The 18,458-nt window shown below is 37.8% G+C and overlaps 1 protein-coding gene across 2 annotated transcripts; it reads left to right on the forward strand.

Annotated features, from left to right (window-relative positions):
- The first annotated feature begins 4,658 nt into the window (after window positions 1-4,658).
- LOC120597655 (rano class II histocompatibility antigen, A beta chain-like) lies at window positions 4,659-12,516 on the forward strand. 2 transcript variants are annotated; one of them, XM_039856278.1, is made up of 6 exons: window positions 4,659-4,812; window positions 9,083-9,352; window positions 10,044-10,391; window positions 10,891-11,001; window positions 11,519-11,542; window positions 12,171-12,516. In XM_039856278.1, the coding sequence occupies exons 1-6, from the start codon at window positions 4,671-4,673 to the stop codon at window positions 12,182-12,184; spliced, it is 909 nt and encodes a 302-aa protein (XP_039712212.1). In that variant the 5' UTR covers window positions 4,659-4,670; the 3' UTR covers window positions 12,185-12,516. The 2 variants fall into 2 exon arrangements, with proteins under 2 accessions (XP_039712212.1, XP_039712213.1); XM_039856279.1 differs by having other exon boundaries at window positions 10,044-10,325.
- The last annotated feature ends 5,942 nt before the right edge of the window (window positions 12,517-18,458 follow it).

Consider the following 18,458-nt stretch of genomic DNA (forward strand, 5'->3'; position numbering starts at 1 on the left):
TTCATACCTTATATTTTTTTAAAAATTAGAGGTTCATGTTTGAAGCCATCATTTACTTATTTGTTCCCTGACCACGATGTGTCACGTGTCACGTGTCGCACAGAGCAGCCACACGGGTCTCCACCCTAACTGGCTGTCGTGCAGTGAGAGGAGAGGCCAAAAACCACCCAGATGCTCACTTGAATTACTGATACTGAGCTAGCTGGCCCAGGGAATCTCTTCTGTCACCTGAAAGGCTGAGCTGAGACCAACCTTCAACTTCCCATCAAACCACAGGTTTCCTTCTCCCCTGCCAAAGAAATCACAACTTCCTGTGGGCTGAAGGTCCCCAGATGCTCACAGCAGGTGTTCTCAGACAACTCTTACAAGTGTCTATGCCCAAATCCTCTCTTCTTGGCACCAGAGTAATCTGAATATCTCTATTGACAAGGCCATCTTCTCACATGTGCATTATAAAAGGGGGATCAATAAGGAGATGAGGTCCCAGGCCTGGATTGTAGACACTTGATGCCTGTCCAGGCTCAGACTCACTCCTCCATGGGAGGGTGGGTGGCACCTGTGCCTTTCCTTCTGGGGTTGACTCATGGCCTTAGAAGTTTTCCCTTCTCCAGTAAATCTCGAACTCATGCACTGAGATGTTTTAGGATTTTCCCTGACTCTCATCCATTTGTTACACACTTACTTCCACCTTCTCTGGAGGAAGACTGTCCTCCTCTGTGAGTACCACACCCAAGCTGGGCCCACACAGTGAGCTGTGGCTATTGATGCATAACGAATCTCAAGTACTACTTTTGTGTGGTATTGTAGAGAGGACAAAATACACAGCCTTTCCTTCCCTTCCCTAAATCAATCAGTCAGTCCGTCTATCCATCTATCCATCTATCTATCTATCTGTCTGTCTATCTATCTATCTATCTATCTATCTATCTATCTATCTATCTATCTATCATCTATCTATATCTATCATCTGTCTGTCTGTCTCTCTCATCTATTTGTCTAGTCTTATCAAGAAATAGTATACCATAGTTGTTTAGAGCACAGATTCCAAGTTTGAATTTAAATGCCATCTCTGCCTTGTAACAATTATGTGACATAGACATGTTATTTGACATCTTTACACCTTACTTGCTATATATATCTGCAAAATGAGAATAATAATGGTATTTAATCTTATAGGATTTTTATATATTTGTTTTTTGATTTTTATAATGATTATTTTTTAAATGCATAGAACAATGCTTGGCACTTGCTAGTGTAGTGTTAATATCTATTAAATAAAGTAAAATTTTATAACTACACATATTGTTTAGTATGATATAAATATAACAGTATTTAATACAGATGTGTCAATACACATGAATTTATAAATTAAATAAGCTTGAGACTCTTTGAGAATGACATCAGCTCCCTGTTGGTGCAAGTTCAGCAGCAGCCTTATATTTTCCTCTATAGTAATGCACAAATATAAGTCTTCCCCATTCTTCCAATGTAGGAATGTTAATTCTTCCTCTTGCTGCAAAAGAAAACTCCTACCTCTTTCTTTCTGCCTGATTTGCTTTTCCTTAGGTTCTATTCTTGGATAATTTGCATACATATTTCTTTAAATAGACTGTTTTTTAGAGCAGTGCTAGGTTTAAGGCAACATAGAGCAGAAAATGCAGAGATTTCCCTTACAATCTTTGTCTAATCCCACCCTCACAGTTTCTGCACTATCAACATCCCATGCCTGAGAGGTACATTTATTACAATTGATAAACCTACACTCTGTCACCCAAAGTTCATAGTTTACATTAGGGTTCATTCTTGGTGTTGTACATTCTATGGTTTTGGATAAATGTAGAGTGACATGTATCCACCATATACATGGTATCACACAGAATAGTTTCACTGCCCTAAAAATCCTCTGTGCTCTACCTATTCATCCCTCCTTCCCCTCACCCCCTGGCTACTACTGATCTTTTTAGTGTCTCCATAGTTTAGCTTTTTCTAAAATGTCCCATAGTTGGAATCATAGAGTATGCAACTTTTTAAGATTTGTCTCTTTCTCTTAGTAATAGACATTTAAATTTCCTCTGGGTTTTTTCATGACCTGATAGCTCATTTCCTTTTGGGGCTAAACATTATTCTATTGTCTGGATTTATTTTTCAAAATATAAAGATATTTTAGTGGAAAAAAGCAGCAAAAGTTTACTGGCATACTTTATGTTTTTATTTGTTTTTATAAAATATGACTCTTGAGTATTAGGGTGGAGACCTTTGCTCTACTTCCCATTAGGGTAAAATTAAAACTCTTGGCCATGTCTCTATGAACTCTCCAAACTTGTTCCACCCTTACTGATCTTCTTATTCTTTAAACGCTCCCATCTCACACCCTCCTCAGGGCCTTTGGATGCACTCTTGCCCTTCCTCCAGATCTTAACATGACAAGAGCAAAAGGAAATATTTGTCACATCTTCTGGAATCTAAGCTCAATGAACCAGGGACCACACCTGTTTTCCTTCTGTATTATATCCCGAGCACATAGTAAGATGACTAATGCATAATGAGTGTTAAATATTTATTGATTAAAAAATGTAGTACAATTTAACAGAACTGTAGAGTATATGCATCACGAAGGCCACTATTTATCTACATTCTCAATATGCAGAACAGCACATTTTAGGCGTTCAGTGACATTTGCAAAAAGCATACTACATTCTTTGATTTTTTTTTTTTTAATTTGGAAAATCAGAAAACTATGGGTAATAAGGTAGGCACAAAAGCTAAAGGCAAACACTGTAGAAAGAATCCCCTCATAAAAATAATTTCCTATGTCTATAAAGTACCCCAAAGCTGTCTGGATCCTTACAACAGTGGTTCTAGGGACATGTCTGGTCAATATGGGTCCTCTATTCTGAATCGATCACAGGGCTTCATCCTTAACTGTCTATGACATATGAAACATAACGAGTGCTTATTTGCTAATTATCAGCATTCATTAACTCAAAGATTTTCCTGAAAACTATCTGAAGGATTTAACCTGAGATTCTATTTCCTCAATAAAAATTAAAGGGATTCCTCAGTAATTCATTAAGACAGGTGCAATATCACAAATATTTTTAAACATCATAAGTACCATGAAAGCACTTATATAAAATCAGTTAATGTACATCATTAAATAAGTTTATATTTAATGTTAATGTGCAATGTAGATGAATGTTTTGTCTCCATCGTAAGGCAATTGTGAGGGAGCATTATGATCACTGTCACTCTTATTCAATCGACAGCCCACAGGTTTATACTTTGCAATGTATTTAATGGGGTTTACATAAGCTGTATTATTTGAAATTATGTAACTTTGTGTTTTCAATATTTAGCTCAATCACTTTTTTTATTAGTATAAATGACTGAGGTATCATGTAAGGTTCAGAATTGATTGTCAAAGGTATATAAATAAAACAAATTAAGCTGTGATTTTGGGCAAGTTGCTCAAACTGAAGAGTGGGGTTCTTATCTGAAAATTTAGGTAAGAACAATTACCTCACAATTTGTTGATAAGATTACATGAGATAATATATTTTAATGTATACTGCAGTATATGGCATATAGTGGGTCTAAAAATAATAGTTATTTTATTATACCAATACAAATAATAACATTAATAATTATAATAATAATGTGTCTGTCTTTCTCTGGGTTTCTATTTCTAAGAGCTCCTATTAACCTTCATTTTAACCCCTTTACTTCCTGTTTTACCTCCCTGTTGTTACTGTAGTAACTGGGGTTATCAATATCCTCTGAGTTACCAAGACATCCCTGGGAAACTAATTTTCTTTTTTTGAGAGCATCCTCTGAATATTGGTTATGTAAGACGTGTGTGTTGAGAATGCAAATAGCTGACTAAATAACCCAATGAGCCTTTACTCAGCTATCTACTTCTCAAAGTCTCTATTTTGTTCCAAGAGTGTACAACGGAGCTGATTTCTGGGGAAAATCAACTACTGCCTCTTCAGTTCTAACTCTTCACCAGGATCTGCAATTAACATGTCATATACGTGATTTATTTTATCTTAATAGTAACCCTACTAAGCTGATACTATCTACACTTTAAAGAAGACTGAGGCCAATAGAGATTATGTAATTTCTTGTAGGCCACAAAGTTTATAAATTGTCGGTGATACAAGTACATTTTTCTCAAAATCGGTTGCCTTTTACATTATACCCCATGGTGTCTCAGTGCTAAGTCAAGGAAGGAAGTGAACAGGTTTTAGACAATTATCTTCTCTCCCAGGGAATATCGTTCCATCTCCTTCTGTCGATCCCTAAATATAAGAACCAGAGAATTTAAATAAATGTCCTAGGATGAAATACTCCATGTCACATTCTTCTTCTGGTTCCTGAAACCTCCATACATATTTTCAGTGTATCACCAAATTCAGTGATATTTGGTGATGACCTAGTGAGTGCTGGACACCAACTAGATGGTCCATGAATTTTTTTTTTCTTTTCTTTTGCATCGAGAACTTTCTTTAAAAGTGTTTGCCCAGAGACAAATGAGAACTTAAGTTATCGGGTTGATTGGCTTTTTCCCTAGGAACTGTCCAATCCTAAAATTCATAGAAGGTTTCCTCATTTTTATTTTCTGAAAAATGAAACATCAGGTTACTTGGTGGTAGCTGTGCTGATTGCCAATGCTTTTGTTAAATTGTTTCTGTTTTAAGTGTGTAAAGATGACTGTGACAATTCTCAGGAACCCTTGGACTGTAGCTGGAATTGTGATGGTTATTCTCATGGTGCTGAGGACTCCCATGGCTCACTGCAGAGGTGTTCCAAGTAAGTGCTGGAGAGCTAATCTTCAGAGACCCCAGATCTGAGAATTAATTGCTTGGGTGCTCTGGAGCTTAGGGTCAGGTGTGTTGCACTCTGACCAAATCCCAGGGAGAATTTGGAAGGGCTCCTATGACATTCCAGTTTTCTCCTCCTCAGGAAAAAGAATTTTGCTAGATTTCCTTTTTCAAATCCCTGCAGTTGAAGAGAGGGTAATTTCTCTGAGGGAAAAGACTGGGAACTCAGAGTTGGAAGAAAAAGAGAAAGTACATTTCTATACCTAATGCAAGACAAAGTTATCACACTATTATTGATTATATTCCCCTTCATCTTTTCTTACCCATCCCTCCATCCCCCTCCCCTCTGGTAGCCAGCAGCTCTTTGTTTCTATGAGTCTCTCTCTTAAAAAGAAAAAATATATATATATAAAATTTATTTATTTTTAAAATTAATTAATTAATTATTTTAATTGAAGAAATGATTAAAATCTTTTCCCCCCCATTTACCTCCCTGCTCCTCCTTCACCCACTGCCCTCTGGTAACCACTAGTCTATAGTCTATGTCCATGAGTTTCTGTTTGTTTGTCCTGTTCATTTGTTGCTTTTAGGTTTATAGCTCACATATAAGTGATGTCATGTGATTTTCAACTTTTTCTGTCTTATTTCGCTCAGTATGATTATTTCAAGGTTCGTCCATGTTGTTGCAAATAGCAGTATTTCATCTCTTTTATGGCTGAGTAATATTCCATTGTATATAAGTACCACAGCTTCTTTAGCCAATAATCTATTGTAGGACACTTCAGTTGCTTCCATGTCCTGGCCACCGTGAATAATGCTGCTATTATCATCAGTGTTTAAATGTTTTTTGAATATGAATTTTCAAGTCTTTGGGGTAAATACCCAGTAGAGGGATTGCTGGATCATGTGGTAGATCAATTCTTAGTGTTTTGAGGAAACTCCACGGTTTTCCATAGCGGCTGTACCAATTTGCAGTTCCACCAGCAGTGTACAAGGGTTCCTATTTCTCTACATCCTCTCCAGCATTTGTTATTACTTGTCCTGTTGATTATAGCTATTCTAACAGGTGTGAGATGATATCTCATTGTGGTTTTGATTTTCTTTTTCTTTTTTTTAATTAAAAATTTTTACATATAAGTGAAATTATGTGGTATTCATCTTTCTCCGTCTGACTTATTTCACTTATAATAATGTCTAGGTTCATTTGTGTTGTCATAAATGGCAGTAACTTTGCACAGTGACAGATGGTTACCAAACTTAGTGTGGTGTTCACATCACACTAAGATATATAAACATCAAATTAATGTGCTGTATTCCTGAAACTAATATAATATTATATGCCAACTATATTTTAATATACAAACAAACAAACAAACAAACAAACAAAAGGGAAAATGCATATGAGACCACTCGAGAAGCATTAAGAAACCTCGGAGAGTGAGTTAAAAAGATTTGCCACCCTAGGAACTTTCTGGTCCAAGCGGTGTTCATGTACTATCGAACTCAGGGTTGAAAGAATTCAAGACAGCCGTAGTCTCTGTAGCTTCACTATCTGAGGAGCACAATTCTCCATTCCTGCAGTGTAAGCAGTGGTTCACTGAGATAACATTGTGATGTCTAAGATGAGAACCCTCATAGGATGAAGACAGGTAATGACTGCCATTAATTTTGTATTTATGTACAAACTTGAATCGGTATTGATGGTGAACAGGGCTATGAGAAGGATGAAAAAACAAGGAAATCAATTTTGTTTTGTACCCACTAATTTCCAAATTCTGTAGTAATATCTTTACACAAACACTTCAACTTAATCTTTCTAAAACACACATACACATGCACCTTGATGACTTTAGGGTATTATTAGTCCACATTTTTTTTACATTAGTTATATTGAAATATAGGTATTAGATTAAGCATATGTATAAAATTTAACAAAAGTTATAAAAAATATCCAAATAATTAATAACCCAGTTAAAAATGACTATATATTACCAGAACCCTAAAAGACTCCCACGTGCCTCTTTCTAATTACACCCACTTTTACTTCTCAGAAGCAGCATTATTATGACTCTGTTAATGTTAATGTTATTGCTTTTTGTCAGGGGTTTAACATATATGAATGTATCCTTAAACAATGTAGATTATTATTTCCTCCTTTAAATGTTCTATAAGTGTTGCATCATCTTGCTTTTGTTCAATATTACATTTGAGAAGATCTGTCATAAATATTTCATGTTGTCCATCCATTTTCATTGTTGTTTAGTAGATTCTATTTTATGAAGGTGCAACAATGTACTTACCCATTCCAAGGTGGATGCACTTTTGGGTTGCTTCCATTTTTTTTTTTCATATATCTCGGAGCATATTAGCCTGCATTTTTTAAAACTATATACTTAAGTTGGAATTGGTGAGTCAAAAGGGTATGCATTTCTTCAGCTTTACAACAGAATATCTGACCGTTATTCAAATTGTTTGTGTCTATGTGCACTCCCACAAGCGATTTATAAGTGAACCCAATTCTTGGCAGCTTTTGGCATTTAAGACTTACTTCTGTTTCCCTATCTTATGAGTACGTAGTGGCATTTCACTATATTTTTAACTTGCATTTCTCTGATTACTAATGAGGATGAGCAATTCTGCATGTTTATTGTCCACTGGTATTTACTCTTTATTGAAATATCTATTTAGATATTTTCTTCTTTTTTCTGTATCTTTTTAAAATATCTTTTAAGGTACAAAAATATATTGTGAATCAAGCCTATTGTGAGTATGTGTTTTGCAGATAGTTGTTTGTACTTTGTGGTTTGTTTTTTTAACTTCCTTAATGATATTTTTTTGATGGACAGAAGTTGTTTATTTTAATGAAGTTGACTTTATCAATCTTTTCTCTTTATAGTTAGTGTTTTTAATAATTTGTTCAAGAAATCCTTTACAATGCCAAAGTCATGAAGTTGTTCTCTTATTTTATCTTTTAATGTATTTGTATTATTGCATTTCATATTCAGGTCTTTAATTCATCTAGGTTTAGTTTGTATATGGTGTGAAACATACGTCCAACTTTCTCTCTTCTCCCCTATAGTTACTTACTTATTAGAACACCACTTATTAACAAAAGCATTGTTTCCCCAGTGATCTACAGTGCCACCTTAGTCATAAATTTAGTGTAAATATATGCATGAAACTTATTTTGGGATATATTATGCTATCTATTTCCTACGTCTGGGCTAATAACTCAGTATATAATTACCACAGTTTCATTTAGTATCTTGATATTTAGCAGAACAAAATTTTTCATGATATTTATTTCCACAAGAGTAGTTTGGTTAATCTTTGCTCTTTGTACTTCTATTAAATTTTAGAATCAGCTTTTAAAGTTTTAAATAATAAAGTTTTAAATAATAAAAATTTAAAAAGTTTTAAATAATAAAAAAATTGACATGAATAAAATCTATAAATTCACTTGAGATAAATATCATCTTTATAAGACTGAGTCTTCCAATCCATGCACAAAATGTATCCTTTTATTTATTTAGTAATCTTTTAATATTTCTTATAAAATTTTATTGTTTTCCTTTAAGAAATCTTGTGTATCTTTTGTAGGCCTTATTTCTAGATAATAATATTTTTTATGCTGTAATAATCAGCGTAATTAAATATATATTGAAAAAGTTTTCCTGGTCTACATAATGTTTTAAAATGAGTCTTGTATCCAGCTATTTGCTAAACTATTGCTTTAAATTCATTTGACAGTAGATTATTTTGAATTTTCTTTAGTCACAGGTTTATTGTATGCAAATACTGACAGTTTAGTCTTTTTTCCCCACCATTTATTTGTTTTATTCTTACTGTATTTTTTTTTTTACCTTTTTAAAATTAAATTTCTTGGGTAACATTGGTTAATATAATTATATAATTTTCAGGTGTACATTATAATTTGACATCTGTATATTCTATTGTGTGTTTACCACCCAAAATCTAGTTTCCTTCAGCTACCATATATTTATTACCAATCGTTCATTGTTCCATTATTTTTCTTGCTTTACATTCGATTTTCTTTAATAAATGTTCAATGCAGGATTTTCCGCACAGAAGTCATCTAAATTCTTCCTGGGGATAAAATTATGAGAGTTGAGAGCAGGTTTTATTTAGTCACTTGGCTGTACTGGTATTTTCTTTCCCTTTCCCACACCTCCCCACACTAATTGGTTGATTGAGATGCAAGGCTGAACTAAATATAATGCAGATGGGCTCTCCCGCAGAGGATTTCGTGTACCAGTTTAAGGGCATGTGCTACTTCACCAATGGCACAGAGCGTGTGCGGCTTGTGGCCAGACAAATCTACAACAAGGAGGAGATCGTGCGCTTTGACAGCGATGTGGGGATGTTTGTGGCTGTAACCGAGCTGGGGCGGTCGAATGCTCAGAGTTGGAACAGCCAGAAGGACCTCCTGGCACAGTATCGGGCCCAGGTGGACACGCTGTGCAGACACAATTATAAGGAGACCGCTCAGTTCACTGTTCAGCGGAGAGGTGAGTTTAGGATGAGCTCAGAGGCTCTTCACCCAGAACCTAGTGGGGGAGGCCCCATGAAAGAGATCTTTTGTGGTTCCCTAAGATCTGGATGGTACTGGGAAGGGTTTCTAATTCCAAAAGAAAAAATGTTGGAAGGTTTGGCTGCACAGATTTGGGAGGGGGGCGTGCAGGACTGAAAATCTAGACAGGAGGAACTCTGCATTTGGGACAGCAGATGGCATACTCAGTGCTCTGAACTTCAGTTCTTCAAAGGTCATAAGGCCCAGCCATAGTTGGCAGGGCCTCTGAGTCTCTCATGTTGCACAGACTCCTATAGCTCCCGCAACACCTAATTCTTGTTTCCTGCCAGGTAGTGTAGAGCTGGTCCCCCAACTGTGTGCACAGCACACTTTGCACATATGTGCATGTGTGTGCATGTATGTATATATATTTATCAGTCTGTGTTACAGATAGTTTTTATGTAAATTATTTTGTTTAATAAAAAAGTAAACACTAAATAAAAGTATTATATTCTTGAAAAGTGGGTTAACAAATTAGCTAATTAAAACCCAGAGGTGAGATTCTAATAAAAGACTCTTTAAAACCTGTTTTCTTTTCTACTTTAGTAACAAAGGTGGGACTTAAGTTCATGGTAAGAATTCGTTTGCTGCCTCATCCTCTAACTTTCTTTGTCTGCTATTCCTCCTAGAGGAGCCTACAGTGACCATCTCCCCAGCCAGGACAGAGTTTCTAAACCGCCATAATCTGCTGGTTTGCATGGTGACAAATTTCTATCCTCGTCAAATTAAAGTCAGGTGGTTCCGGAATAAACTGGAAGAGAAAGCTGGAGTTGTGTCCACCCCTCTTATTCAGAATGGGGACTGGACCTATCAGATTCTTGTGATGCTAGAAATAGTACCACAGCGAGGCGATGTCTACATCTGCCACGTGGACCACTCCAGCCTCCAGCGCCCCATCACGGTAGAATGGCGTAAGGGACACTTCACTGATACCATGGACTCGGATAACACAACGGGCAGGGAGGACTCTGCTTCTGGTATGGTGGGGTTCCTCCTTATCTCTGCTGTGTCATGCATATCTCATACCTTCTCTCCTGTGTAACTCCAGTATCATTTCCGGGCTAGGAGTTATGGAAGACTGACTGAGGTAGTATTATCTCAAGTCAAAAGGCTCATGTTGAGTACTGATCTCATTTTCTCCCAAGATATTATGGCAATCCCTTTGTATAACCTGACTCCCCAGGCTACAGTTCAGCCTTGGTAGTGTGTCTTCTGAAATGTTCAAGTTCTGGGCAGTGACACCAAGACTGGTGTCTTGGGGAAGGTCTGTGGGGTTATAGACAGACATACTTTCTGAGGAGCTGCCATCCTCTTCCCCCGTATCTATCTACGCTGCCCCCTTGGGGTCTATGCATGCCTTGGCCCTCTTCTATTTGCTCCTCTATTTCTTGTATTCTGGATTAGACTCCGGGCTTCCAGATGAGAACACTGTGGGCTATGGGGATGGATACTGACACTTAGGCTTTTATTTCTCAGGGGCACAGTCTGAATCTGCCCAGAGCAAGATGCTGAGTGGAATCGGGGGTTTTGTGCTGGGACTCATCTCTTTTGGTTTGGGCTTTATCATCCACCTTTGGAATATGAAAGGTAAGGTACCTTGAGAGAAAATGGGGGAAGACTGGTACTGGGACTGAGGCATTCTGTTCTAACTTTTCCCACCTGACCCCACAAAGGAAGGAAATCTGAGAGGGGATGATAGAGTCTCCCTGGGAGAAGGGAGACTCCCTATCTTGGGTCAAGTTTGCTTCATCACAGAGGTGACTGGTACAGGGCTATTCTTGGATAGAGAAGAGCAGCTCTTGTGCTATCCTTACCTTTGCCAGGCAGTTATTAGTATATGACTTCCTGCTCTGAGGTTCCTTCCTTACAAGACACCCAGTCTCTGTTTACCTTCTTTCAGTGACTGGCTCAATGACTTTAGGGTGACTCAACTTTATGGCAGTTGAAGGCTTATTGTACATGCATGGAAGTGCAGGAAAGAATGGGCCAGAGCTGCTCATGCATTTCCTTTTGGTTTGTGAGATAAAGACAGACAGATGCAATCATTCCACTAACCAAGTTAATGAGCTTTTTCCCTTTCTCTTTTCATTCTTGCTGATGATAGAACGCCCTGAGGTTCCACTTACAGGTAATATTGCCACTCTTCTTGCCCAGAAATGTGACTCATATACGATAGAAACAGGAGTAGAATGGGTTTGTCCGGACACTTTGGCATACTTCTGTTATGTTGTCCTTGCTTCACGCTACATTCATCTCATGTGAATTGGGGCAAGAGAGAAATCTGGAACATTCATCTCATGTGAATTGGGGCAAGAGAGAAATTTAGAACATTCTGCATAGTCTCTGCAGGAAACTTCAGAGATTGTTCTCCAGACTAACCTTTGGTATCAGCCATTCAATGAGATTTGGATGATGCCTGCTGAGTCTAAAATTACAGAAAATGATGCTGAACTTGCTGGTAGCTGAGATGACAGGAAATTACAGTTCTTACCCATCCAGTTAGTCCATGACCTGTGCTTCACCACAGCATTTAGTTATGCTCTTCTGCCTCCCACATGCCCTTTCAGGCTGAAGTTTGGTGCTTACTTTAGCAGAGTATCATCTTTACTCATTGCCAGGAGAGGTAATGAAGAGTGAGTATTGATATAAGTTTAACTTTAGTGTCTTGATGCTGCAGATAGGCCCTGAGGGAGGGAAGGAGCTGATTTTTCTTCAGGGGTGGTGTGACTTATGACTCTTTCTTCTCTCTCCTCCAGGGTTCGTACACTGACCTAAACATTCTTTTTCCTGAAATCTGTCACCTCTCTTCTTTGGTCGTGTCCTGCCATTACTGTTGTTCGTGGTTCGCAGCCTCCTGTCTATCAGGCCTGTGAGCAAGTCACCTCTGCCAGCTGTCGCCCATAGAGATCCTGCTCTCACAGTGACTGAAAAGCAGCTGCCATGTCTTTCTTTTCTTCTAGGCTTTCCTGCATTTCTGCCTGTAACTCTATACACCGTGATGCTAGAAGCACTGCTCCCTGCTGTCAATTGTGTCTGTTTGAACCGTAAATATTCTCAATACACTTTTCTCATTTTGTTCTCTTTCTGAAGACTGCCCATGAATTAAATGTCAAACTCTTGTCTTTTAATAATATTTTATCAAAATTAAATATATTTGTGAATCATTTGTGTTCCTAAATCTGATTGGGTATCATGGTGATTGTGGGGAAATACCAAGCAAAGAAAAGGTCAAATTCTCAAGTTCAGTTATGTCTCAAAGAAGGTAATATTCAGGCAAGGAGACTAGAAAATTATGGGTCTCCATACTTGGTCTAATTCTGGTGCCACATGAGAATGTGAAATGAGGTAGGAAATAAATTCAGGTTTCCATCACCTATGGGGCCTTGAAGCTGGGATTGCGTGCAACAATCTTTTCTGGCTCCCACTTCGGTCTGATGAGTTTTATGTATTTGTGTGAGTGGAATAATTTTGTACCAGTCATGGTACCTTATGTCTAATGTAATGAACTGAACTGACAACACAAATATCTTCTGTTAAGTGCACTGTGTACATCGGGGCAAAGACAATAATTGTTAATAGAATCCAACTTACCTGAATGTAATTAGCACTGGAGATTTTCTTAGAAAGTGCTTTTTGGTTATATATGATGAAAACCCTACTAATACCAGCTTAAAAGAAAAAATTAATTTTTGAATTCATATAATTGGAAAGCACTTATGCAAATTTGGCTTCAGAAAAATGCCTAGATCCCAGGGCTCAAATAAAATCTTTTTAAAAAATTTATTTATTTTAATTGGTTTCAAATACACATTCATCAGCTACTAATTTTTACTTCTCTAACCCTTCACCCCATTCTCTCAGCACTTCCAACCTCTCTCCCCTATGTCTGTCACCAAATTGTCCACTATATTTGTGAGTCTGGTTTTGATTAGTTTGTTCTCTTTATTCTTTAGATTCCACATATAAGTGGAATCATATAGTGTTTACTTTCTCTGTCTGACTTAAATACTTTCTAGGTCCATCAAAGCAATATCTTTTTTCATCCCCTTTCTTTAGTCTGTGTGTGTCTTTTAATCTGAAGTGAGTCTCTTATAGGCAACATGTAGGGATCTTGTTTTCCTTTCTATTTATCCACTCTATCTTTTAGTTGGAGCATTTAATTATTTTCCATTTGAGGTACTTATTGATAGAAATGTAGTTGTTACCATTCTTTATTCCTGTTTTTGAGACACGTTTTTTCTTCTTAAAGAGTCCCTCCAACATTTCCTGTAATACTGGCTTGGCGGTGATAAATTTCTTTAGTTTATTTTTGTCTGGGAAGCTCTTTATCTGTCCTTCAACTCTCAATGATAGCTTTGCTGGATAAAGTATTCTTGGTTGTAGATCCTGGGTTTTCACCACATTGAATATTTTGTGCCAGGCCCTTCTGTCCTGCACAGTTTCTTTTAAGAAATCAGCTTCTAGTCCTGTGGGTGCTCCCTTGTAGGTAACTAACTGTTTTTCTCTTGACGCTTTTAAGATTCTCTCTTTGTATTTAACCTTTGGCATTTTAATTATGATGTGTCTTGGTATGGCCTCTTTGGATCCCTGACTTTTGGAATTCTCTGAGCTTCCTGGGGTTTTATGTCTATTTCCTTCACCAGGTGAGGGAAGTTTTCCATCATTATTTCTTCAAACAGCTGTTCAGCATCTTGGTTTTCTTCAGTTATGCCGATCAGACAGATATTTGGACCCTTAATAGTGTCCCATATGCTCCTTAAATTATTTTTATAGTTTTGGCATCTTTCTCTTGCCATTCTGATTATGTGTCCTTGGCCCTCCCATCCTCTAAATAAGACTAGATAAGACATTTAATCCTCTTCTTTATTCACTTTGTTTATTCCTTTGTTTATTCCATTTAATATACTCCTCATCTCAGATAATTTGTTCTTCAGACTGGTTCACTTTTATAATTTTCATTTCCATTTTTATGTTTTTCTTTTTTATCTCTTTGTTGACGTTCTCACTGAATTTATCTCTACTTCCCAAAAGTTCATTGAGCATCTTTATAACTAATGTTTCGAACTCTGCATCTGTTAGATTACTTGACTTCATTATATTTGGATCTCTGTTCTGTTCTGTTATATGGCTTCTGCTTCTTTGTCTTCCCATTTTGGCTGCCTTTCCATGTCTGTTTCTATGTACTAAGCAAAGCTCCTAAGTATCCTGGTCTTTTTAGTGTGGATTTGTGAAGTAGGTATCCAGTGGCACAGTCCTGAGAGGGATTCAGCTGCAGGCCAAGTTTAGCCCCAGCCTGTGCCCCTCTGGGGCCACCTGTTAAGATTCAGCAATCAATCCACAGATGCTGTGCTTATATTTACCTCAAAAGGCCACATCAGAAACTGAGGCCAGCTGCCTCCAGAGTGAGTCTAGGTGCTTCTCAGCAAGGAGCACCTGACTTACTGAAGATGTACCTGGATGTGGTTTGGGTGAGACCACGAGTTGGGGTAGGTGGGGTTTCAAGGGATCCTCTGGGCAGAATGCCCTCTATTATCCAGTTTGATGACCTCACAGCTATGGTGGTGCTGTGTCCCATGCACTGGTAGAGGGAAGGGCTCAACAGGGAACAATGGATACTGCTGGCATGAGTCTCTCCTTGGCCCTCAGTTTGACAATGTCTCCTTGTAAGTTCCTTGTGCCTCCTGTGCACAGCTGAATCAGCAATGGTGCTCAGAGCAAGCAGGTCCATCACCGTGAAAATTCACTCGCAGTTGCAACCCCTTTAAGAGGCGTCTGCAGTTGCCCCTGCCTTTGTCTCACTCAGTTGCTCGAGACCAAGCAGCGCTGCATCATTTCCCCATCCTACCTTCTGCCGTTGCAGGGTGATTTCTTAGATTTCTCCGATTTCTCCCTAGCTGTATGACTTGTTCATCTAGATCCCAGGTGATTTTTCTTGCTGCTGCTCCTTGTTTCTGTCACAACTTTGATTTGGTCAACAGAGGGATGAACAGAGCCTCCATCATCTATGCCTTTTTTTGAAATCAAATGAAATCTTTATTTGTCCTCTTTCTTAGCTCTTTTCCTCCTTTCTCTAACCCTTCTCTCCTCCATCTGTCCTCACTCCTCCCTCTCATTGTACTTCTTCCTCTTTCTGTTCTATATTCAGGAATGCTCAGGACTGCACAGAGGGCACACTGCATCCCAATTCCTCCCCTCTTCTTAAATGCCACAGGGAGCTCCCAGTTGCATCCACCACCCATCTCCACTCCCTTTCCTCCTCCTTTGCTCATCAGATTCTCACACCTTTCAGATACTTTGATGCACAAATCTCTCAGAAGTATTAGGCTGGAAATTTTCTCTTGGATTATAGCTGTTCAACTTGTTCTATTCTCAAGGGGAGATATCAAGGGAACCCCTCATTCTGCCATGCTTCTGATGTCACTTATCCAGTCCTCTCTTGATGGGTACTTAGATTGCTTCCATATCTTGGCTATTGTAAATGATGTGAGAAAATATTTGCAAAGCATGTATCTGACAAGTGATTGGTATTCGGGATACATAAAAAACTCCTACATCTCAATAATAAGAAAATCAATCCAATAAAATGGGCAAAAGACTTAACAGACACTTCACAAAAGTATAGAAATAAATAATCAACACACAAAAGGATACTTAACATTATAATTTATCAAGGAAATGCAAATTAAATGTATTATATACCACTACACATCCACAAAGTGGCTAAAAAAAAAACCCCACCTGATAACACTAAATGTTTGTCATATTTTGCTCTTGATAGTGTAAAAAGGTTTTTTTAAAAGTCTGGCTATTTTTCATAAAGATAGACCTACCCCATGACATGACAATATTACTCGTATTTACCTAAAGAAATGCAAATATAAGTTCATAAAATGATGCATAAGAATGTTCATAGGAGCATTACTTATGTTAGCACCAAACAGGAAATCACTCAGTTGTCTATCAACAGGATAATGAATCAACAAATTTCACTCATATAGGCAACAACATGGATAGATCTCACAAACATTAAGTTGGATGAAAGAAGCCAAACCAAAAAAAGTACATACTGTATAATTTCTTGTATATAAAGTTCTGGAAAAGACAACCCTAAACTACAGTGAAAAAATTCAGAACAGTGATTTCCACACCCCCCTGTGTATTGGAGGGGAGGAAGAGAGCATGTGGAAGTTTATTGGGAAGGAGCATGAGGAAACTTTCTGAAATGATGGAAATGATTTATAATGTGATAAAGATATCAGCGATAGATGTTTATGAATTTGTTGAAACTACTGAACTGTACAATAAAAAAGCATGCATTTCACAGTATGTAAATCTTATCTCAAAAACTTATAAATAAAAAAGCAGCCTATGTATATGTATAAGGTTGATAAGAATAATGATAAAATGTCAAAAATATTTTTAATTGTAATAACTTAGTTGCAAAAGATATATGAGATAAGGATAGAAGTGAAGTGTTGATAAAACTATCAACGTTTCTAGTTCCTCACACGGACGCATCTGTTCATGAGATGTGAGAACCTATCAGATTGTAGAAGTGTAGAATTGTGGGCTCAGGACACTTTTTATTATTAGGCTACATTTGCTCTTGAATTACTACCAAGTGCCTCATTAGGCATTTCTGAATAGCTCCACAAATATATATCTTCATATTTTATTTCTTAAAGTGGCATTTAGTTTATTAAATACTTGGTCATGGCCTATTTTATGTATTAATAACCATGTTGTGAGGGCTATTGTAAAACCTACCTCTGACCTGTTTTTTTTTTTTTTTTTTTTTAAAAAAAAAGGTGAGGCTTTCTCCCAGGCAGAAGTGCTGGTAATATTCATTATTCTCTGTTGGGTCGTGATATAGCAGACAGTGGTCCATCTTAAGCATGCGTTGCATATTTTTCTATTGCCTCAGTAGTTTCTCTGACTCTGTGGGAAAGTGACATTACTCCCTACCACCTGTCTGGCCTAGAATTATGGAGTTGTAGATATCTCCACTGACAACCCCAAATCAATGGAGTAAGGGAGCCATGGAATAAATCCTTCAGCCTCTCATCTTGTCAAAGGCACTGAAAGTTGGTCATTATATATAGCTGGCATCCTTTTTTGAATCTTGGATATGATGATGACCTATAGAAAATAGCACTGGATTGGTGGTAGCAAACTTTTGTAGACACAGCCCTTAGAAAGAATCAACCCTACTGACACTTTGATCTTGGACTTCTAACCTCCAGAACTGTGAGACAATAAATTCATGTTGTTAAACCACCCAGTTTGTGAGAGCTCCCCTATAAACCCAGGTGTAATCTACAAATAGGTTGATTTGGTAAGATGGCACATGCTGACAACAGACTTTGGCCACAATACAGACTCCAAAAGAGTAGACAGACCTTAAAGGCAGTGGTGATGGGAAACTGTTGATGACGATGGCCCTAATGTTCCCCTTAGCTTAACTAAACTTTAGACAGGCTTCTTCCTGACTCTAGGCTCCTGGCCACCCTTTTCTTAGAGTATTTACTTTGATAACTTGTAATTATAATTTTTTTCTCTGCTCCTTATAAATCTTTTTAAAAGCCTCTCACTAGTTTCATAACCCCAGAATGTCTTCTTAAGGACCTGGGAGCCACACCTTTGAAATGCAAACATCAAGAAAGATTGGGTCCTGGTCAGAGAAAAATGGCATAGGTGATAGAGGCTTTGTTTATCCTTCTTGCAACCAAATCAAAGTTGTGACAGAAACATGGAGCAAATAGCAAGCAGAGTCACCTGGGATCTAGATGAACAGAAGCACTCCAATTAGGGAGACAAACAAGAAGTCACTGTACAATGGTAAAAGTTAGGAGGGGGCGAAGACATGAGGCTGCCAGGTCCTCAGTGGCTGAGTGGAAATGAGGCTATGGCAGCTGCAGACACCTCTTAAAGGGAACGTGTCTGCGAGTGGACTTTCGCGGTGATGGACTCACTCGCTTGAGCACCAACGCTGGGGAGGCTGCATGGTGGGGCTGGGGACTTGCAGGGGGACATTGAGTTGTTGG

The sequence above is a fragment of the Pteropus medius genome, unplaced genomic scaffold (assembly GCF_902729225.1).
Source record: "Pteropus medius unplaced genomic scaffold, Ma_sr-lr_union100, whole genome shotgun sequence".
Lineage (NCBI taxonomy): Eukaryota > Metazoa > Chordata > Mammalia > Chiroptera > Pteropodidae > Pteropus > Pteropus medius.